Raw genomic sequence first — 23,902 nt, forward strand, 5'->3', positions numbered from 1 at the left:
ATGTTTCCTTACAATTTCATAATAAGTTTTAATCCATTGTATAAATGTTCCAAATTACAATTCATAAAGTAAGTTAAATGGCATTTTTCTGATGAATAATATTTTATTTTAATTGATATGTGAGCAGATAATTAAATAATACATAGGATTTCTTCAATAATTATATATAATTTTTAAAAATTTAACTAACGTGAAAAAAATTTTTTTTTTCAAATTTCTCTTTCTATAAAAGTAAATTAAAAATTATAATATATTCATATAATTAAAATAAAAATATCAAATTATTATATAATTCAAATAAATTCAAATGTATTCAAATAAATAGATATAAAACATTAATAAATAAATTCAATTCTTAATTCATACAAATTATAATTTATAAAAAATTTTATTAAAAGAAATTTCATTTTCATAATTAAATTCACAATTTATCGCCTAAATTCAGCCATTTCATCCAATATTGAACAAATGATTATCTTCAACTAACCATAAAAACGTTGGCACAATATACTTCATATTTGGACTCTGATCTGATCAGGAATATTAGGATTATCTTCTAGAATAATTATTCGTATAGAACTAGGAACACCTACATCATTTATTGGTGATGATCAAATTCATAACATAATCGTAACATCTCATGCATTCTTAATAATTTTTTTTATAGTTGTACCTATTATAATTGGAGGATTTGGAAATTGACTAATTCCTCTAATACTAGGAGCCCCAGATACAGTTTTCCCCCGAATAAATAATATAAGATTTTGATTACTTTCACCATCATTAATCTTACTTATTTCAAGAAGCTTAGTAGATTCAGGAACAGGTACAGGTAGAACAGTTTACCCCCCATTGTCAAGAAGTCTTGGACACTCAGGACCATCTGTTGATTATACAATTTTTTCTTCACACATAGCAGGAATTTCATCATTTCATGGAGCAATTAATTTTATTTCTACAATAATTAATATACGACCAAAAGGAATAAGATTTGAACAAATACCTTTATTCGTCTGAGCAGTAAAATTAACAGCTATTCTTTTTTTATTATCTCTTCCAGTTCTAATAGGAGCAATTACAATATTAATAACAGATCGAAATAAAAATACAACTTTCTTTGATCCTTCAGGAGGAGGAGACCCAATCTTGTACCAACACTTATTTTGATTTTTCGGACACCCAGAAGTTTATATTCTAATTTTACCAGCCTTCGGAATAATTTCACACATTATTTCACAAAAATCAGGGATAAAAGAAATATTTGGAACTCTTGGAATAATTTATGCAATAATAACAATTGGATTATTAGGATTTGTAGTACGAGCCCACCATATATTCACTGTGGGTATAGATGTTGATACACGAGCTTACTTTACCGCCGCTACAATAATTATTGCAATCCCTACTGGTATTAAAATTTTTAGATGATAAGCAACTCCATATGGATCTAAAATAAATTTTAGATCATCAATACTATGAACATTAGGATTCATCTTTCTCTTCACAATAGGAGGATTAACAGGAATTATACTTTCTAACTCTTCTATTGATATTATTCTACATGACACATATTATGTTGTAGCACATTTTCATTATGTTTTATCTATAGGAGCAGTATTTGGAATTATAGCAGGAATCACATACTGATACCCATTATTTACTGGAATAACATTAAATATAAAATGATTAAAAATTCAATTTACTATTATATTTTTAGGAGTAAATATAACTTTCTTTCCTCAACATTTTTTAGGTTTAAATGGTATACCACGTCAATACTCTGATTACCCTGATGCATTTACAATATGAATTATTATCTCAACAATTGGGTCAATTATTTCATTTATTAGAGTACTATACCTAATTTTTATTATTTGAGAAATAATATCAACTCAACGACAAATTATATTTATAGAAATTACAAATTCATCTATTGAATGAAAACAAAAATTTCCACCTTCAGATCATAGATATGAAGAAGTTCCAAGAATAACAAGGAAATTCTATTATGGCATAAAAATGCATTGGATATAAACCCCATAAATAAAGTTTCAAACTTTTTTTAGAAAATGATAACCTGATCAAGAATAAATTTTCAAAACGCTAATTCTCCTATTATAGAACAATTAATCTTTTTTCACGATTATACTATAATCATTCTAATCTTAATTACAGTCTCAATTTTATATTTAATATTAACAATAATATTAAATAAATTTACTAATAAAAACCCTTTAAACAAACAAAACATTGAAATTATTCGAACAATAACCCCTTCAATATTATTAATCTTTATTGCTATACCATCAATTCATCTACTATACTTAACAGATGAAATTAATAAACCCCTAATTACAATTAAAACAATTGGACATCAATGATACTGAAGATACGAATACTCAGACTTCAAAAATATCGAATTTGACTTTTATATAAATAAATCAATTAATAAAAATTCTTTCCGTTTATTAGATGTAGATAATAACACAATTATTCCCTCAAATACACAAATTCGTATAATTGTCAGATCAAATGATGTAATTCACTCTTGAACAATTCCTAGTCTAGGGAAAAAATTGATGCAATTCCAGGGCGATTAAATCAAATTAGATTATTAATCAAACGACCAGGATTAATATTCGGACAATGTTCAGAAATTTGTGGAGCCAATCATAGATTTATACCAATTGTTATAGAAAGAATTCCAATAACTTATTTTTTAAAGTGAATTAATTCATTTTAATTCATTAAGTGGCAGAAAAGCAAGCAATGATCTCTTAAATCATTTTATAATATACATATTAGCAAATATTCTTAATGAAAAGAATTAATTTATTAAAATAATAGTTAGTCAAACTATAAATATTAGAAGATCTAATATTCTTTTATTCCACAGATATACCCTATAAATTGATTATTTTTATATACAATATTTACTATTCTTTTCATTACAATTATTATTATAGCATACTTTGGAAAAAAATTTTTTTTAAAAAAAATTCGATAAATTTTTTAAGAAGAAAAAATTTAACTTTTGAAAATGATAATAAATTTATTTTCAATTTTCGATCCAGCTTCAACATTTTTTCCTAACCTAAACTTAAATTGATCAAGAACATTAATTGGAACCTTCCTATTCCCATCAACAACTTTTTGATTAATTATATCACGAAAAAATATTTTATGATGAAAATTAATGTATATAATTCATTCAGAAGTAAAAATTTTATTAGGTAATTTTAAAATTAACAGAACGTTAATTCTCTCATCTTTATTTTTATTTATTTTATTTAATAATTGTATAGGTCTTTTTCCTTATATTTTTACTAGAACTAGACATTTATCAAATAGAATTACATTATCATTATCTTTATGATTAAGACTTATACTATTCGGGTGATTAAAAAGTATAAGTCATATATTTACCCATCTTGTATCTCAAAATACACTAAATGCATTAATACCTTTTATAGTATTAATTGAATCAATCAGAAATTTAATTCGCCCTCTAACACTTGCGGTACGATTAACAGGAAATATTATTGCAGGCCACTTATTAATAACCTCATTAAGAAGAATCGGAACAAAAATTAATATATTATCATCATCTTTTTTAGTAGTTAGACAAATTTCTTTATTAATTTTAGAATTCGCTGTTTCAATTATTCAAGCTTATGTTTTTATAGTTTTAATCACCCTATATTCTAGAGAAGTAAACTAATGTGAAATAAAAATATATCCTTTCCTCAACATCCATTTCATTTAGTTAATTACAGACCTTGACCTTTATTAGGATCATTAGCTGTAATAATTCTACTTTTAGGTTCTATTGAATGGTTCAATTTCAAAGTAAAAAATATATTAATATTAGGAATTCTCATCACTATTTTGATTATAATTCAATGATGACGAGACATCATTCGAGAAAGAACTTATCAAGGATTACATACATCAAATGTAATAATAGGAATGAAATTAGGAATAATTTTATTCATTATTTCAGAAATTTTTTTCTTTTTATCTTTTTTTTGAGCATTTTTTCATAGATCCCTCTCACCTTCAATTGAAATTGGGAGAATATGACCCCCCTAAAATATTACACCATTTAACCCTTATGATATTCCTTTATTAAATACAATTATTTTAGTTTCTTCAGGAGCAACAATTACATGAGCCCACCATAGATTAATAAATAATATAAAAAAGGAAATAATTAAAAGAATATTATTAACAATCATTTTAGGTATTACTTTCTCAATCTTACAATGATACGAATATTTAGAAGCACCATTCACAATAGCAGATTCAATTTACGGATCAACTTTCTTTATTGCTACAGGATTCCACAGAATTCATGTTTTAATTGGTACAACATCTATTATAATTAACTTATTTCGAGTACATTTAAATCATTATTCTAATTTTCATCACTTTGGATTTGAAGCAGCAGCATGATACTGACATTTCGTAGATGTAATTTGACTTTTCCTTTATATTTCTATTTACTGATGAAGAACCTACTAATATAATTTATATAATATAACTTAAGTATAATTGATTTCCAATCAATAAGTCTAATAAAATTTAGCATAAATAATTAAATTAATATTTAATACCTTAATAATAATTATAATAATTACTATTATTATATTAACTATTTCAATAATCTTATCAAAAAAAACATTTTATGAATTAGAAAAAAATTCACGATTTGAATGTGGATTGAACCCAAAAGGATACCCTCGTATATCATTTTCTATTCGTTTTTTTTTTAATTGCAGTAATTTTTTTAATTTTTGAAGTAGAAGTAACATTAATATTACCAATAATTATAACCTTAACAATTTCAAATATAAAAATTTGACTATTTATAGTATCATACTTTATCTTAATTTTATTGTTAGGATTATATTATGAATGAAAATTTGGGGCACCAAACTGAATTTAAAAATCACAAAGTTGAAATAAATTTTATATTAAGTTTCGGCCTGAAATTATAGTTATTTATTAATAACTCTACTTTATAGGATAATAGTTGAATATAACATTTGATCTGCATTCAAAAATTATTAATATTAATTAATTTGTCTTAAATAATTTATATTAAAATTAATTGAAGCCAAAAAGAGGCTTATTATTGTTAATAATAAAAATGAATATAAATTCCAATTAAATAGCAATATGAAATAAAAAAGCTTCCAACTTTTTATCAAATGATTAAAATTCATTCATATTTCTAATTTATATAGTTTATAAAAACATTACATTTTCATTGTAAAAATGAATTGTTTAATTTTATAAATTAAATGTTTAAAGATTTAAATAAATCATCATACTATCTTCAATAATATACTTTTAATTTTAAGCTATTCAAACATTTATAACATAAATAAATAATAAAAAAATAAAAAAGCAAATAATAAAAATAAATTTAAAATATTATTAAAATAAAAAATTAATAAATCTATAAATATATAAAAATATTTTATAAAAATTATAATCATTCTTCTTTCATAAAATTCTAATCAATTTTGATTAAAATTTAATGTTAATTCTTTATTTATAAATATAATATTTTTAATTAAACCATAAGTAGAAATAACAGGTAAAAACCATACTGTTCTAAAAAAATAACTTTAAAAAAGAAAACTTTATTTTAAACATTTTAACATTTAAATAATAAACAAAAAATCCAAATAATATACCTAAAAAAATGATTAAAATTGGTAAAATTTTTATATAAAAAGACAAAATAATGACATATCTATAAGGAAAAATTAATCAACTAAACATAGAACCTCCTTAAATTACTATCAATATCATAAAATATATTGAATTATTTATATAAACATCATAATCATTCAAATAATTTAATCTAATTATATTATACCAACCTAATATAGAAAAATAAATCAAACGAAAAGTATAAGAAACAGTTAAAAAAGTTGAAATAAAAAAAATAAATGTAATAAATATATTATAATTTAATATTAAAACTATTTCTAAAATTATATCCTTAGAATAAAATCCAGCTAAAAAAGGAAATCCACATAAAGATAAATTAGAAAAATGAAAACAAATAGAAGTAAATGGTATTTGATTAAATATTGAACCTAATAAACGAATATCCTGAAAATTATTTAATCCATCAATAAAAACTCCTGAACATATAAATAATAATGCTTCAAAAAATGTATGTATTAAAAGATGAAAAAAAGTCTGAAACTTAAATCCTAAAAATAAAATTCTTATTATCAAACCTAATTGACTTAAAGTTGATAAGGCAATAATTATTTTAAATCAAATTCAAAATTTGCATTCAATCCAGACATAAATATAGTTAATCTAGATAATAATAAAAATATAATAATAAAATTCTCTCTATTAAATAAATTTTCAAATCGAAGTAATAAATAAACTCCTGCCGTTACTAAAGTAGAAGAAGGAACTAATGAAGATACAGGAGTAGGAGCTGCTATTGCCGCAGGAAGTCGAGAAGAAAAAGGAATTTGTGCACTTTTAGTAAATGAAGCAATCAAAATTATTAAAGTAATTACTATTATAAAAGAATTATATTTCAAAACATCTATATAAAAATGAAAATTTCAACCACCAAAATTTATTATTCAAGAAATTAATAATAATAAAAAAATATCACCAATACGATTAGAAATAACAGTTAATATACCAGCATTAAAAGACTTAACATTTTGATAATAAATTACTAAACAATAAGAAATCAAACCTAACCCATCCCAACCTAATAAAATACTAATTAAATTTGGACTAACAATTATTAATATCATTGATACAACAAATAAAATTACTTATATAATAAATCGATTCAAATTCAAATCATTTATTACATAGGAATTTCTATATAAAATTACCAAAGAAGAAATAAATAAAACTGTTCTTATAAAAATTAATGATATCCAGTCAAACAAAAATGTTATTACTACGCAGGAAGAATTAATTTCAATTAAATTATACTCAACAAAATAAACTAAATCATATAATGAGGAGAGTACAATTTCGAAATTTTTAGGTGAGTTGAAAAATTAACGACGGAGCCAGGAATCGAACCTGGTATCTAGAGATGCTTTGCCGGAGACTTACTCCACTAGACCACCTAGCCGCCCTGACTACACTGTCATTAATTTCTCTCATCACCTGTATTTCGAAAATTGTTTTTGTTTTCGTGTGCCATTGAATTTGTTTACATTTGAGATTCGTCGCAGAGACACATTTTAGACTTGTGTGTGAAGCTTGTTGGTATGTACACACATATGCTGTAAGTGGCTATTAATGTGAAATTAAAATTCACTTTAGCCATTTACTTTTGAACGGCTGCGCGTTCATTTTGGCGATATGAGCTACGCATATCATATTTTTAGCGAGAAAAATTTGCTTGAGGAGAGTACAATTTCGAAATTTTTAGGTGAGTTGAAAAATTAACGACGGAGCCAGGAATCGAACCTGGTATCTAGAGATGCTTTGCCGGAGACTTACTCCACTAGACCACCTAGCCGCCCTGACTACACTGTCATTAATTTCTCTCATCACCTGTATTTCGAAAATTGTTTTTGTTTTCGTGTGCCATTGAATTTGTTTACATTTGAGATTCGTCGCAGAGACACATTTTAGACTTGTGTGTGAAGCTTGTTGGTATGTACACACATATGCTGTAAGTGGCTATTAATGTGAAATTAAAATTCACTTTAGCCATTTACTTTTGAACGGCTGCGCGTTCATTTTGGCGATATGAGCTACGCATATCATATTTTTAGCGAGAAAAATTTGCTTGAGGAGAGTACAATTTCGAAATTTTTAGGTGAGTTGAAAAATTAACGACGGAGCCAGGAATCGAACCTGGTATCTAGAGATGCTTTGCCGGAGACTTACTCCACTAGACCACCTAGCCGCCCTGACTACACTGTCATTAATTTCTCTCATCACCTGTATTTCGAAAATTGTTTTTGTTTTCGTGTGCCATTGAATTTGTTTACATTTGAGATTCGTCGCAGAGACACATTTTAGACTTGTGTGTGAAGCTTGTTGGTATGTACACACATATGCTGTAAGTGGCTATTAATGTGAAATTAAAATTCACTTTAGCCATTTACTTTTGAACGGCTGCGCGTTCATTTTGGCGATATGAGCTACGCATATCATATTTTTAGCGAGAAAAATTTGCTTGAGGAGAGTACAATTTCGAAATTTTTAGGTGAGTTGAAAAATTAACGACGGAGCCAGGAATCGAACCTGGTATCTAGAGATGCTTTGCCGGAGACTTACTCCACTAGACCACCTAGCCGCCCTGACTACACTGTCATTAATTTCTCTCATCACCTGTATTTCGAAAATTGTTTTTGTTTTCGTGTGCCATTGAATTTGTTTACATTTGAGATTCGTCGCAGAGACACATTTTAGACTTGTGTGTGAAGCTTGTTGGTATGTACACACATATGCTGTAAGTGGCTATTAATGTGAAATTAAAATTCACTTTAGCCATTTACTTTTGAACGGCTGCGCGTTCATTTTGGCGATATGAGCTACGCATATCATATTTTTAGCGAGAAAAATTTGCTTGAGGAGAGTACAATTTCGAAATTTTTAGGTGAGTTGAAAAATTAACGACGGAGCCAGGAATCGAACCTGGTATCTAGAGATGCTTTGCCGGAGACTTACTCCACTAGACCACCTAGCCGCCCTGACTACACTGTCATTAATTTCTCTCATCACCTGTATTTCGAAAATTGTTTTTGTTTTCGTGTGCCATTGAATTTGTTTACATTTGAGATTCGTCGCAGAGACACATTTTAGACTTGTGTGTGAAGCTTGTTGGTATGTACACACATATGCTGTAAGTGGCTATTAATGTGAAATTAAAATTCACTTTAGCCATTTACTTTTGAACGGCTGCGCGTTCATTTTGGCGATATGAGCTACGCATATCATATTTTTAGCGAGAAAAATTTGCTTGAGGAGAGTACAATTTCGAAATTTTTAGGTGAGTTGAAAAATTAACGACGGAGCCAGGAATCGAACCTGGTATCTAGAGATGCTTTGCCGGAGACTTACTCCACTAGACCACCTAGCCGCCCTGACTACACTGTCATTAATTTCTCTCATCACCTGTATTTCGAAAATTGTTTTTGTTTTCGTGTGCCATTGAATTTGTTTACATTTGAGATTCGTCGCAGAGACACATTTTAGACTTGTGTGTGAAGCTTGTTGGTATGTACACACATATGCTGTAAGTGGCTATTAATGTGAAATTAAAATTCACTTTAGCCATTTACTTTTGAACGGCTGCGCGTTCATTTTGGCGATATGAGCTACGCATATCATATTTTTAGCGAGAAAAATTTGCTTGAGGAGAGTACAATTTCGAAATTTTTAGGTGAGTTGAAAAATTAACGACGGAGCCAGGAATCGAACCTGGTATCTAGAGATGCTTTGCCGGAGACTTACTCCACTAGACCACCTAGCCGCCCTGACTACACTGTCATTAATTTCTCTCATCACCTGTATTTCGAAAATTGTTTTTGTTTTCGTGTGCCATTGAATTTGTTTACATTTGAGATTCGTCGCAGAGACACATTTTAGACTTGTGTGTGAAGCTTGTTGGTATGTACACACATATGCTGTAAGTGGCTATTAATGTGAAATTAAAATTCACTTTAGCCATTTACTTTTGAACGGCTGCGCGTTCATTTTGGCGATATGAGCTACGCATATCATATTTTTAGCGAGAAAAATTTGCTTGAGGAGAGTACAATTTCGAAATTTTTAGGTGAGTTGAAAAATTAACGACGGAGCCAGGAATCGAACCTGGTATCTAGAGATGCTTTGCCGGAGACTTACTCCACTAGACCACCTAGCCGCCCTGACTACACTGTCATTAATTTCTCTCATCACCTGTATTTCGAAAATTGTTTTTGTTTTCGTGTGCCATTGAATTTGTTTACATTTGAGATTCGTCGCAGAGACACATTTTAGACTTGTGTGTGAAGCTTGTTGGTATGTACACACATATGCTGTAAGTGGCTATTAATGTGAAATTAAAATTCACTTTAGCCATTTACTTTTGAACGGCTGCGCGTTCATTTTGGCGATATGAGCTACGCATATCATATTTTTAGCGAGAAAAATTTGCTTGAGGAGAGTACAATTTCGAAATTTTTAGGTGAGTTGAAAAATTAACGACGGAGCCAGGAATCGAACCTGGTATCTAGAGATGCTTTGCCGGAGACTTACTCCACTAGACCACCTAGCCGCCCTGACTACACTGTCATTAATTTCTCTCATCACCTGTATTTCGAAAATTGTTTTTGTTTTCGTGTGCCATTGAATTTGTTTACATTTGAGATTCGTCGCAGAGACACATTTTAGACTTGTGTGTGAAGCTTGTTGGTATGTACACACATATGCTGTAAGTGGCTATTAATGTGAAATTAAAATTCACTTTAGCCATTTACTTTTGAACGGCTGCGCGTTCATTTTGGCGATATGAGCTACGCATATCATATTTTTAGCGAGAAAAATTTGCTTGAGGAGAGTACAATTTCGAAATTTTTAGGTGAGTTGAAAAATTAACGACGGAGCCAGGAATCGAACCTGGTATCTAGAGATGCTTTGCCGGAGACTTACTCCACTAGACCACCTAGCCGCCCTGACTACACTGTCATTAATTTCTCTCATCACCTGTATTTCGAAAATTGTTTTTGTTTTCGTGTGCCATTGAATTTGTTTACATGATTCGTCGCAGAGACACATTTTAGACTTGTGTGTGAAGCTTGTTGGTATGTACACACATATGCTGTAAGTGCTATTAATGTGAAATTAAAATTCACTTTAGCCATTTACTTTTGAACGGCTGCGCGTTCTTTTTTGGCGATATGGAGCTACGCATATCATATTTTTAGCGAGAAATATTTGCTTGAGGAGAGTACAATTTCGAAATTTTTAGGTGAGTTGAAAAATTAACGACGGAGCCAGGAAATCGAACCTGGTATCTAGAGATGCCTTTGCCGGAGACTTACTCCACTAGACCACCTAGTCGCCCTGACTACACTGTCATTAATTTCTCTCATCACCTGTATTTCGAAAATTGTTTTTGTTTTTCGTGTGCCATTGATTTGTTTACATTTGAGATTCGTCGCAGAGACACATTTTAGACTTGTGTGTGAAGCTTGTTGGTATGTACACACATATGCTGTAAGTGGCTATTAATGTGAAATTAAAATTCACTTTAGCCATTTACTTTTGAACGGCTGCGCGTTCATTTTGGCGATATGAGCTACGCATATCATATTTTTAGCGAGAAAATTTGCTTGAGGAGAGTACAATTTCGAAATTTTTAGGTGAGTTGAAAAATTAACGACGGAGCCAGGAATCGAACCTGGTATCTAGAGATTCTTTGCCGGAGACTTACTCCACTAGACCACCTAGCCGCCCTGACTACACTGTCATTAATTTCTCTCATCACCTGTATTTCGAAAATTGTTTTTGTTTTCGTGTGCCATTGAATTTGTTTACATTTGAGATTCGTCGCAGAGACACATTTTAGACTTGTGTGTGAAGCTTGTTGGTATGTACACACATATGCTGTAAGTGGCTACTAATGTGAAATTAAAATTCACTTTAGCCATTTACTTTTGAACGGCTGCGCGTTCATTTTGGCGATATGAGCTAGCGCATATCATATTTTTAGCGAGAAAAATTTGCTTGAGGAGAGTACAATTTCGAAATTTTTAGGTGAGTTGAAAAATTAACGACGGAGCCAGGAATCGAACCTGGTATCTAGAGATGCTTTGCCGGAGACTTACTCACTAGACCACCTAGCCGCCCCTGACTACACTGTCATTAATTTCTCTCATCACCTGTATTTCGAAAATTGTTTTTGTTTTCGTGTGCCATTGAATTTGTTTACATTTGAGATTCGTCGCAGAGACACATTTTAGACTTGTGTGTGAAGCTTGTTGGTATGTACACACATATGCTGTAAGTGGCTATTAATGTGAAATTAAAATTCACTTTAGCCATTTACTTTTGAACGGCTGCGCGTTCATTTTGGCGATATGAGCTACGCATATACAAATTTTTAGCGAGAAAAATTTGCTTGAGGAGAGTACAATTTCGAAATTTTTAGGTGAGTTGAAAAATTAACGACGGAGCCAGGAATCGAACCTGGTATCTAGAGATGCTTTGCCGGAGACTTACTCCACTAGACCACCTAGCCGCCCTGACTACACTGTCATTAATTTCTCTCATCACCTGTATTTCGAAAATTGTTTTTGTTTTCGTGTGCCATTGAATTTGTTTACATTTGAGATTCGTCGCAGAGACACATTTTAGACTTGTGTGTGAAGCTTGTTGGTATGTACACACATATGCTGTAAGTGGCTATTAATGTGAAATTAAAATTCACTTTAGCCCATTTACTTTTGAACGGCTGCGCGTTCCATTTTGGCGATATGAGCTACGCATATCATATTTTTAGCGAGAAAAATTTGCTTGAGGAGAGTACAATTTCGAAATTTTTAGGTGAGTTGAAAAATTAACGACGGAGCCAGGAATCGAACCTGGTATCTAGAGATGCTTTGCCGGAGACTTACTCCACTAGACCACCTAGCCGCCCTGACTACACTGTCATTAATTTCTCTCATCACCTGTATTTCGAAAATTGTTTTTGTTTTCGTGTGCCATTGAATTTGTTTTACATTTGAGATTCGTCGCAGAGACACATTTTAGACTTGTGTGTGAAGCTTGTTGGTATGTACACACATATAGCTGTAAGTGGCTATTAATGTGAAATTAAAATTCACTTAGCCATTTACTTTTGAACGGCTGCGCGTTCATTTTGGCGATATGAGCTACGCATATCATATTTTAGCGAGAAAAATTTGCTTGAGGAGAGTACAATTTCGAAATTTTTAGGTGAGTTGAAAAATTAACGACGGAGCCAGGAATCGAACCTGGTATCTAGAGATGCTTTGCCGGAGACTTACTCCACTAGACCACCTAGCCGCCCTGACTACACTGTCATTAATTTCTCTCATCACCTGTATTTCGAAAATTGTTTTTGTTTTCGTGTGCCATTGAATTTGTTTACATTTGAGATTCGTCGCAGAGACACATTTTAGACTTGTGTGTGAAGCTTGTTGGTATGTACACACATATGCTGGTAAGTGGCTATTAATGTGAAATTTAAAATTCACTTTAGCCATTTACTTTTTGAACGGCTGCGCGTTCATTTTGGCGATATTGAGCTACGCATATCATATTTTTAGCGAGAAAAAATTTGCTTGAGGAGAGTACAATTTCGAAATTTTTAGGTGAGTTGAAAAATTAACGACGGAGCCAGGAATCGAACCTGGTAATCTAGAGATGCTTTGCCGGAGACTTACTCCACTAGACCACCTAGCCCGCCCTGACTACACTGTCATTAATTTCTCTCATCACCTGTATTTCGAAAATTGGTTTTTGTTTTCGTGTGCCATTGAATTTGTTTACATTTGAGATTCGTCGCAGAGACACATTTTAGACTTGTGTGTGAGCTTGTTGGTATGTACACACATATGCTGTAAGTGGCTATTAATGTGAAATTAAAATTCACTTTAGCCATTTACTTTTGAACGGCTGCGCGTTCATTTGGCGATATGAGCTACGCATATCATATTTTTAGCGAGAAAAATTTGCTTGAGGAGAGTACAATTTCGAAATTTTTAGGTGAGTTGAAAAATTAACGACGGAGCCCAGGAATCGAACCTGGTATCTAGAGATGCTTTGCCGGAGACTTACTCCACTAGACCACCTAGCCCGCCCTGACTACACTGTCATTAATTTCTCTCATCACCTGTATTTCGAAAATTGTTTTTGTTTTCGTGTGCCATTGAATTTGTTTACATTTGAGATTCGTCGCAGAGACACATTTTAGACTTGTGTGTGAAGCTTGTTGGTATGTACACACATATGCTGTAAGTGGCTATTAATGTAAATTAAAATTCACTTTAGCCATTTACTTTTGAACGGCTGCGCGTTCATTTTGGCGATATGAGCTACGCATATCATATTTTTAGCGAGAAAAATTTGCTTGAGGAGAGTACAATTTCGAAATTTTTAGGTGAGTTGAAAAATTAACGACGGAGCCAGGAATCGAACCTGGTATCTAGAGATGCATTGCCGGAGACTTACTCCACTAGACCACCTAGCCGCCCTGACTACACTGTCATTAATTTCTCTCATCACCTGTATTTCGAAATTGTTTTTGTTTTCGTGTGCCATTGAATTTGTTTACATTTGAGATTCGTCGCAGAGACACATTTTAGACTTGTGTGTGAAGCTTGTTGGTATGTACACACATATGCTGTAAGTGGCTATTAATGTGAAATTAAAATTCACTTTAGCCATTTACTTTTGAACGGCTGCGCGTTCATTTTGGCGATATGAGCTACGCATATCATATTTTTAGCGAGAAAAATTTGCTTGAGGAGAGTACAATTTCGAAATTTTTAGGTGAGTTGAAAAATTAACGACGGAGCCAGGAATCGAACCTGGTATCTAGAGATGCTTTGCCGGAGACTTACTCCACTAGACCACCTAGCCGCCCTGACTACACTGTCATTAATTTCTCTCATCACCTGTATTTCGAAATTGTTTTTGTTTTCGTGTGCCATTGAATTTGTTTACATTTGAGATTCGTCGCAGAGACACATTTTAGACTTGTGTGTGAAGCTTGTTGGTATGTACACACATATGCTGTAAGTGGCTATTAATGTGAAATTAAAATTCACTTTAGCCATTTACTTTTGAACGGCTGCGCGTTCATTTTGGCGATATGAGCTACGCATATCATATTTTTAGCGAGAAAAATTTGCTTGAGGAGAGTACAAATTTCGAAATTTTTAGGTGAGTTGAAAAATTAACGACGGAGCCAGGAATCGAACCTGGTATCTAGAGATGCTTTGCCGGAGACTTACTCCACTAGACCACCTAGCCGCCCTGACTACACTGTCATTAATTTCTCTCATCACCTGTATTTCGAAAATTGTTTTTGTTTTCGTGTGCCATTGAATTTGTTTACATTTGAGATTCGTCGCAGAGACACATTTTAGACTTGTTGTGAAGCTTGTTGGTATGTACACACATATGCTGTAAGTGGCTATTAATGTGAAATTAAAATTCACTTTAGCCATTTACTTTTGAACGGCTGCGCGTTCATTTTGGCGATATGAGCTACGCATATCATATTTTTAGCGAGAAAAATTTGCTTGAGGAGAGTACAATTTCGAAATTTTTAGGTGAGTTGAAAAATTAACGACGGAGCCAGGAATCGAACCTGGTATCTAGAGATGCTTTGCCGGAGACTTACTCCACTAGACCACCTAGCCGCCCTGACTACACTGTCATTAATTTCTCTCATCACCTGTATTTCGAAAATTGTTTTTGTTTTCGTGTGCCATTGAATTTGTTTACATTTGAGATTCGTCGCAGAGACACATTTTAGACTTGTGTGTGAAGCTTGTTGGTATGTACACACATATGCTGTAAGTGGCTATTAATGTGAAATTAAAATTCACTTTAGCCATTTACTTTTGAACGGCTGCGCGTTCATTTTGGCGATATGAGCTACGCATATCATATTTTTAGCGAGAAAAATTTGCTTGAGGAGAGTACAAATTTCGAAATTTTTAGGTGAGTTGAAAAATTAACGACGGAGCCAGGAATCGAACCTGGTATCTAGAGATGCTTTGCCGGAGACTTACTCCACTAGACCACCTAGCCGCCCTGACTACACTGTCATTAATTTCTCTCATCACCTGTATTTCGAAAATTGTTTTTGTTTTCGTGTGCCATTGAATTTGTTTACATTTGAGATTCGTCGCAGAGACACATTTTAGACTTGTGTGTGAAGCTTGTTGGTATGTACACACATATGCTGTAAGTGGCTATTAATGTGAAATTAAAATTCACTTTAGCCATTTACTTTTGAACGGCTGCGCGTTCATTTTGGCGATATGAGCTACGCATATCATATTTTTAGCGAGAAAAATTTGCTTGAGGAGAGTACAATTTCGAAATTTTTAGGTGAGTTGAAAAATTAACGACGGAGCCAGGAATCGAACCTGGTATCTAGAGATGCTTTGCCGGAGACTTACTCCACTAGACCACCTAGCCGCCCTGACTACACTGTCATTAATTTCTCTCATCACCTGTATTTCGAAAATTGTTTTTGTTTTCGTGTGCCATTGAATTTGTTTACATTTGAGATTCGTCGCAGAGACACATTTTAGACTTGTGTGTGAAGCTTGTTGGTATGTACACACATATGCTGTAAGTGGCTATTAATGTGAAATTAAAATTCACTTTAGCCATTTACTTTTGAACGGCTGCGCGTTCATTTTGGCGATATGAGCTACGCATATCATATTTTTAGCGAGAAAAATTTGCTTGAGGAGAGTACAATTTCGAAATTTTTAGGTGAGTTGAAAAATTAACGACGGAGCCAGGAATCGAACCTGGTATCTAGAGATGCTTTGCCGGAGACTTACTCCACTAGACCACCTAGCCGCCCTGACTACACTGTCATTAATTTCTCTCATCACCTGTATTTCGAAAATTGTTTTTGTTTTCGTGTGCCATTGAATTTGTTTACATTTGAGATTCGTCGCAGAGACACATTTTAGACTTGTGTGTGAAGCTTGTTGGTATGTACACACATATGCTGTAAGTGGCTATTAATGTGAAATTAAAATTCACTTTAGCCATTTACTTTTGAACGGCTGCGCGTTCATTTTGGCGATATGAGCTACGCATATCATATTTTTAGCGAGAAAAATTTGCTTGAGGAGAGTACAATTTCGAAATTTTTAGGTGAGTTGAAAAATTAACGACGGAGCCAGGAATCGAACCTGGTATCTAGAGATGCTTTGCCGGAGACTTACTCCACTAGACCACCTAGCCGCCCTGACTACACTGTCATTAATTTCTCTCATCACCTGTATTTCGAAAATTGTTTTTGTTTTCGTGTGCCATTGAATTTGTTTACATTTGAGATTCGTCGCAGAGACACATTTTAGACTTGTGTGTGAAGCTTGTTGGTATGTACACACATATGCTGTAAGTGGCTATTAATGTGAAATTAAAATTCACTTTAGCCATTTACTTTTGAACGGCTGCGCGTTCATTTTGGCGATATGAGCTACGCATATCATATTTTTAGCGAGAAAAATTTGCTTGAGGAGAGTACAATTTCGAAATTTTTAGGTGAGTTGAAAAATTAACGACGGAGCCAGGAATCGAACCTGGTATCTAGAGATGCTTTGCCGGAGACTTACTCCACTAGACCACCTAGCCGCCCTGACTACACTGTCATTAATTTCTCTCATCACCTGTATTTCGAAAATTGTTTTTGTTTTCGTGTGCCATTGAATTTGTTTACATTTGAGATTCGTCGCAGAGACACATTTTAGACTTGTGTGTGAAGCTTGTTGGTATGTACACACATATGCTGTAAGTGGCTATTAATGTGAAATTAAAATTCACTTTAGCCATTTACTTTTGAACGGCTGCGCGTTCATTTTGGCGATATGAGCTACGCATATCATATTTTTAGCGAGAAAAATTTGCTTGAGGAGAGTACAATTTCGAAATTTTTAGGTGAGTTGAAAAATTAACGACGGAGCCAGGAATCGAACCTGGTATCTAGAGATGCTTTGCCGGAGACTTACTCCACTAGACCACCTAGCCGCCCTGACTACACTGTCATTAATTTCTCTCATCACCTGTATTTCGAAAATTGTTTTTGTTTTCGTGTGCCATTGAATTTGTTTACATTTGAGATTCGTCGCAGAGACACATTTTAGACTTGTGTGTGAAGCTTGTTGGTATGTACACACATATGCTGTAAGTGGCTATTAATGTGAAATTAAAATTCACTTTAGCCATTTACTTTTGAACGGCTGCGCGTTCATTTTGGCGATATGAGCTACGCATATCATATTTTTAGCGAGAAAAATTTGCTTGAGGAGAGTACAATTTCGAAATTTTTAGGTGAGTTGAAAAATTAACGACGGAGCCAGGAATCGAACCTGGTATCTAGAGATGCTTTGCCGGAGACTTACTCCACTAGACCACCTAGCCGCCCTGACTACACTGTCATTAATTTCTCTCATCACCTGTATTTCGAAAATTGTTTTTGTTTTCGTGTGCCATTGAATTTGTTTACATTTGAGATTCGTCGCAGAGACACATTTTAGACTTGTGTGTGAAGCTTGTTGGTATGTACACACATATGCTGTAAGTGGCTATTAATGTGAAATTAAAATTCACTTTAGCCATTTACTTTTGAACGGCTGCGCGTTCATTTTGGCGATATGAGCTACGCATATCATATTTTTAGCGAGAAAAATTTGCTTGAGGAGAGTACAATTTCGAAATTTTTAGGTGAGTTGAAAAATTAACGACGGAGCCAGGAATCGAACCTGGTATCTAGAGATGCTTTGCCGGAGACTTACTCCACTAGACCACCTAGCCGCCCTGACTACACTGTCATTAATTTCTCTCATCACCTGTATTTCGAAAATTGTTTTTGTTTTCGTGTGCCATTGAATTTGTTTACATTTGAGATTCGTCGCAGAGACACATTTTAGACTTGTGTGTGAAGCTTGTTGGTATGTACACACATATGCTGTAAGTGGCTATTAATGTGAAATTAAAATTCACTTTAGCCATTTACTTTTGAACGGCTGCGCGTTCATTTTGGCGATATGAGCTACGCATATCATATTTTTAGCGAGAAAAATTTGCTTGAGGAGAGTACAAATTTCGAAATTTTTAGGTGAGTTGAAAAATTAACGACGGAGCCAGGAATCGAACCTGGTATCTAGAGATGCTTTGCCGGAGACTTACTCCACTAGACCACCTAGCCGCCCTGACTACACTGTCATTAATTTCTCTCATCACCTGTATTTCGAAAATTGTTTTTGTTTTCGTGTGCCATTGAATTTGTTTACATTTGAGATTCGTCGCAGAGACACATTTTAGACTTGTGTGTGAAGCTTGTTGGTATGTACACACATATGCTGTAAGTGGCTATTAATGTGAAATTAAAATTCACTTTAGCCATTTACTTTTGAACGGCTGCGCGTTCATTTTGGCGATATGAGCTACGCATATCATATTTTTAGCGAGAAAAATTTGCTTGAGGAGAGTACAATTTCGAAATTTTTAGGTGAGTTGAAAAATTAACGACGGAGCCAGGAATCGAACCTGGTATCTAGAGATGCTTTGCCGGAGACTTACTCCACTAGACCACCTAGCCGCCCTGACTACACTGTCATTAATTTCTCTCATCACCTGTATTTCGAAAATTGTTTTTGTTTTCGTGTGCCATTGAATTTGTTTACATTTGAGATTCGTCGCAGAGACACATTTTAGACTTGTGTGTGAAGCTTGTTGGTATGTACACACATATGCTGTAAGTGGCTATTAATGTGAAATTAAAATTCACTTTAGCCATTTACTTTTGAACGGCTGCGCGTTCATTTTGGCGATATGAGCTACGCATATCATATTTTTAGCGAGAAAAATTTGCTTGAGGAGAGTACAATTTCGAAATTTTTAGGTGAGTTGAAAAATTAACGACGGAGCCAGGAATCGAACCTGGTATCTAGAGATGCTTTGCCGGAGACTTACTCCACTAGACCACCTAGCCGCCCTGACTACACTGTCATTAATTTCTCTCATCACCTGTATTTCGAAATTGTTTTTGTTTTCGTGTGCCATTGAATTTGTTTACATTTGAGATTCGTCGCAGAGACACATTTTAGACTTGTGTGTGAAGCTTGTTGGTATGTACACACATATGCTGTAAGTGGCTATTAATGTGAAATTAAAATTCACTTTAGCCATTTACTTTTGAACGGCTGCGCGTTCATTTTGGCGATATGAGCTACGCATATCATATTTTTAGCGAGAAAAATTTGCTTGAGGAGAGTACAATTTCGAAATTTTTAGGTGAGTTGAAAAATTAACGACGGAGCCAGGAATCGAACCTGGTATCTAGAGATGCTTTGCCGGAGACTTACTCCACTAGACCACCTAGCCGCCCTGACTACACTGTCATTAATTTCTCTCATCACCTGTATTTCGAAAATTGTTTTTGTTTTCGTGTGCCATTGAATTTGTTTACATTTGAGATTCGTCGCAGAGACACATTTTAGACTTGTGTGTGAAGCTTGTTGGTATGTACACACATATGCTGTAAGTGGCTATTAATGTGAAATTAAAATTCACTTTAGCCATTTACTTTTGAACGGCTGCGCGTTCATTTTGGCGATATGAGCTACGCATATCATATTTTTAGCGAGAAAAATTTGCTTGAGGAGAGTACAATTTCGAAATTTTTAGGTGAGTTGAAAAATTAACGACGGAGCCAGGAATCGAACCTGGTATCTAGAGATGCTTTGCCGGAGACTTACTCCACTAGACCACCTAGCCGCCCTGACTACACTGTCATTAATTTCTCTCATCACCTGTATTTCGAAAATTGTTTTTGTTTTCGTGTGCCATTGAATTTGTTTACATTTGAGATTCGTCGCAGAGACACATTTTAGACTTGTGTGTGAAGCTTGTTGGTATGTACACACATATGCTGTAAGTGGCTATTAATGTGAAATTAAAATTCACTTTAGCCATTTACTTTTGAACGGCTGCGCGTTCATTTTGGCGATATGAGCTACGCATATCATATTTTTAGCGAGAAAAATTTGCTTGAGGAGAGTACAATTTCGAAATTTTTAGGTGAGTTGAAAAATTAACGACGGAGCCAGGAATCGAACCTGGTATCTAGAGATGCTTTGCCGGAGACTTACTCCACTAGACCACCTAGCCGCCCTGACTACACTGTCATTAATTTCTCTCATCACCTGTATTTCGAAAATTGTTTTTGTTTTCGTGTGCCATTGAATTTGTTTACATTTGAGATTCGTCGCAGAGACACATTTTAGACTTGTGTGTGAAGCTTGTTGGTATGTACACACATATGCTGTAAGTGGCTATTAATGTGAAATTAAAATTCACTTTAGCCATTTACTTTTGAACGGCTGCGCGTTCATTTTGGCGATATGAGCTACGCATATCATATTTTTAGCGAGAAAAATTTGCTTGAGGAGAGTACAATTTCGAAATTTTTAGGTGAGTTGAAAAATTAACGACGGAGCCAGGAATCGAACCTGGTATCTAGAGATGCTTTGCCGGAGACTTACTCCACTAGACCACCTAGCCGCCCTGACTACACTGTCATTAATTTCTCTCATCACCTGTATTTCGAAAATTGTTTTTGTTTTCGTGTGCCATTGAATTTGTTTACATTTGAGATTCGTCGCAGAGACACATTTTAGACTTGTGTGTGAAGCTTGTTGGTATGTACACACATATGCTGTAAGTGGCTATTAATGTGAAATTAAAATTCACTTTAGCCATTTACTTTTGAACGGCTGCGCGTTCATTTTGGCGATATGAGCTACGCATATCATATTTTTAGCGAGAAAAATTTGCTTGAGGAGAGTACAATTTCGAAATTTTTAGGTGAGTTGAAAAATTAACGACGGAGCCAGGAATCGAACCTGGTATCTAGAGATGCTTTGCCGGAGACTTACTCCACTAGACCACCTAGCCGCCCTGACTACACTGTCATTAATTTCTCTCATCACCTGTATTTCGAAAATTGTTTTTGTTTTCGTGTGCCATTGAATTTGTTTACATTTGAGATTCGTCGCAGAGACACATTTTAGACTTGTGTGTGAAGCTTGTTGGTATGTACACACATATGCTGTAAGTGGCTATTAATGTGAAATTAAAATTCACTTTAGCCATTTACTTTTGAACGGCTGCGCGTTCATTTTGGCGATATGAGCTACGCATATCATATTTTTAGCGAGAAAAATTTGCTTGAGGAGAGTACAATTTCGAAATTTTTAGGTGAGTTGAAAAATTAACGACGGAGCCAGGAATCGAACCTGGTATCTAGAGATGCTTTGCCGGAGACTTACTCCACTAGACCACCTAGCCGCCCTGACTACACTGTCATTAATTTCTCTCATCACCTGTATTTCGAAAATTGTTTTTGTTTTCGTGTGCCATTGAATTTGTTTACATTTGAGATTCGTCGCAGAGACACATTTTAGACTTGTGTGTGAAGCTTGTTGGTATGTACACACATATGCTGTAAGTGGCTATTAATGTGAAATTAAAATTCACTTTAGCCATTTACTTTTGAACGGCTGCGCGTTCATTTTGGCGATATGAGCTACGCATATCATATTTTTAGCGAGAAAAATTTGCTTGAGGAGAGTACAATTTCGAAATTTTTAGGTGAGTTGAAAAATTAACGACGGAGCCAGGAATCGAACCTGGTATCTAGAGATGCTTTGCCGGAGACTTACTCCACTAGACCACCTAGCCGCCCTGACTACACTGTCATTAATTTCTCTCATCACCTGTATTTCGAAAATTGTTTTTGTTTTCGTGTGCCATTGAATTTGTTTACATTTGAGATTCGTCGCAGAGACACATTTTAGACTTGTGTGTGAAGCTTGTTGGTATGTACACACATATGCTGTAAGTGGCTATTAATGTGAAATTAAAATTCACTTTAGCCATTTACTTTTGAACGGCTGCGCGTTCATTTTGGCGATATGAGCTACGCATATCATATTTTTAGCGAGAAAAATTTGCTTGAGGAGAGTACAATTTCGAAATTTTTAGGTGAGTTGAAAAATTAACGACGGAGCCAGGAATCGAACCTGGTATCTAGAGATGCTTTGCCGGAGACTTACTCCACTAGACCACCTAGCCGCCCTGACTACACTGTCATTAATTTCTCTCATCACCTGTATTTCGAAAATTGTTTTTGTTTTCGTGTGCCATTGAATTTGTTTACATTTGAGATTCGTCGCAGAGACACATTTTAGACTTGTGTGTGAAGCTTGTTGGTATGTACACACATATGCTGTAAGTGGCTATTAATGTGAAATTAAAATTCACTTTAGCCATTTACTTTTGAACGGCTGCGCGTTCATTTTGGCGATATGAGCTACGCATATCATATTTTTAGCGAGAAAAATTTGCTTGAGGAGAGTACAATTTCGAAATTTTTAGGTGAGTTGAAAAATTAACGACGGAGCCAGGAATCGAACCTGGTATCTAGAGATGCTTTGCCGGAGACTTACTCCACTAGACCACCTAGCCGCCCTGACTACACTGTCATTAATTTCTCTCATCACCTGTATTTCGAAAATTGTTTTTGTTTTCGTGTGCCATTGAATTTGTTTACATTTGAGATTCGTCGCAGAGACACATTTTAGACTTGTGTGTGAAGCTTGTTGGTATGTACACACATATGCTGTAAGTGGCTATTAATGTGAAATTAAAATTCACTTTAGCCATTTACTTTTGAACGGCTGCGCGTTCATTTTGGCGATATGAGCTACGCATATCATATTTTTAGCGAGAAAAATTTGCTTGAGGAGAGTACAATTTCGAAATTTTTAGGTGAGTTGAAAAATTAACGACGGAGCCAGGAATCGAACCTGGTATCTAGAGATGCTTTGCCGGAGACTTACTCCACTAGACCACCTAGCCGCCCTGACTACACTGTCATTAATTTCTCTCATCACCTGTATTTCGAAAATTGTTTTTGTTTTCGTGTGCCATTGAATTTGTTTACATTTGAGATTCGTCGCAGAGACACATTTTAGACTTGTGTGTGAAGCTTGTTGGTATGTACACACATATGCTGTAAGTGGCTATTAATGTGAAATTAAAATTCACTTTAGCCATTTACTTTTGAACGGCTGCGCGTTCATTTTGGCGATATGAGCTACGCATATCA

General features: G+C 33.9%; 2 protein-coding genes across 2 annotated transcripts; one reads left to right on the plus strand and one right to left on the minus strand.

The window, feature by feature from the left end:
* Positions 1–717: 717 nt before the first annotated feature.
* Positions 718–2,034, plus strand: LOC124296036 (cytochrome c oxidase subunit 1-like; the record flags this gene model as incomplete). Its single annotated transcript, XM_046746297.1, is given in 1 exon segment — positions 718–2,034. A coding segment is annotated over 1 exon segment (1,317 nt), but the record flags the coding sequence as incomplete, so codon positions are not given.
* A 3,491-nt stretch (positions 2,035–5,525) lies between these two features.
* Positions 5,526–7,016, minus strand: LOC107220241 (NADH-ubiquinone oxidoreductase chain 5-like; the record flags this gene model as incomplete). The annotated part of the gene is given in 3 exon segments (XM_015658751.2): positions 5,526–5,630; positions 5,632–6,293; positions 6,296–7,016. Coding segments are annotated over 3 exon segments (1,488 nt in total), but the record flags the coding sequence as incomplete, so codon positions are not given.
* Positions 7,017–23,902: the final 16,886 nt, after the last annotated feature.

Source organism: Neodiprion lecontei, unplaced genomic scaffold (genome assembly GCF_021901455.1).
Source record: "Neodiprion lecontei isolate iyNeoLeco1 unplaced genomic scaffold, iyNeoLeco1.1 ptg000106l, whole genome shotgun sequence".
Taxonomy (NCBI): Eukaryota; Metazoa; Arthropoda; class Insecta; order Hymenoptera; family Diprionidae; genus Neodiprion; species Neodiprion lecontei.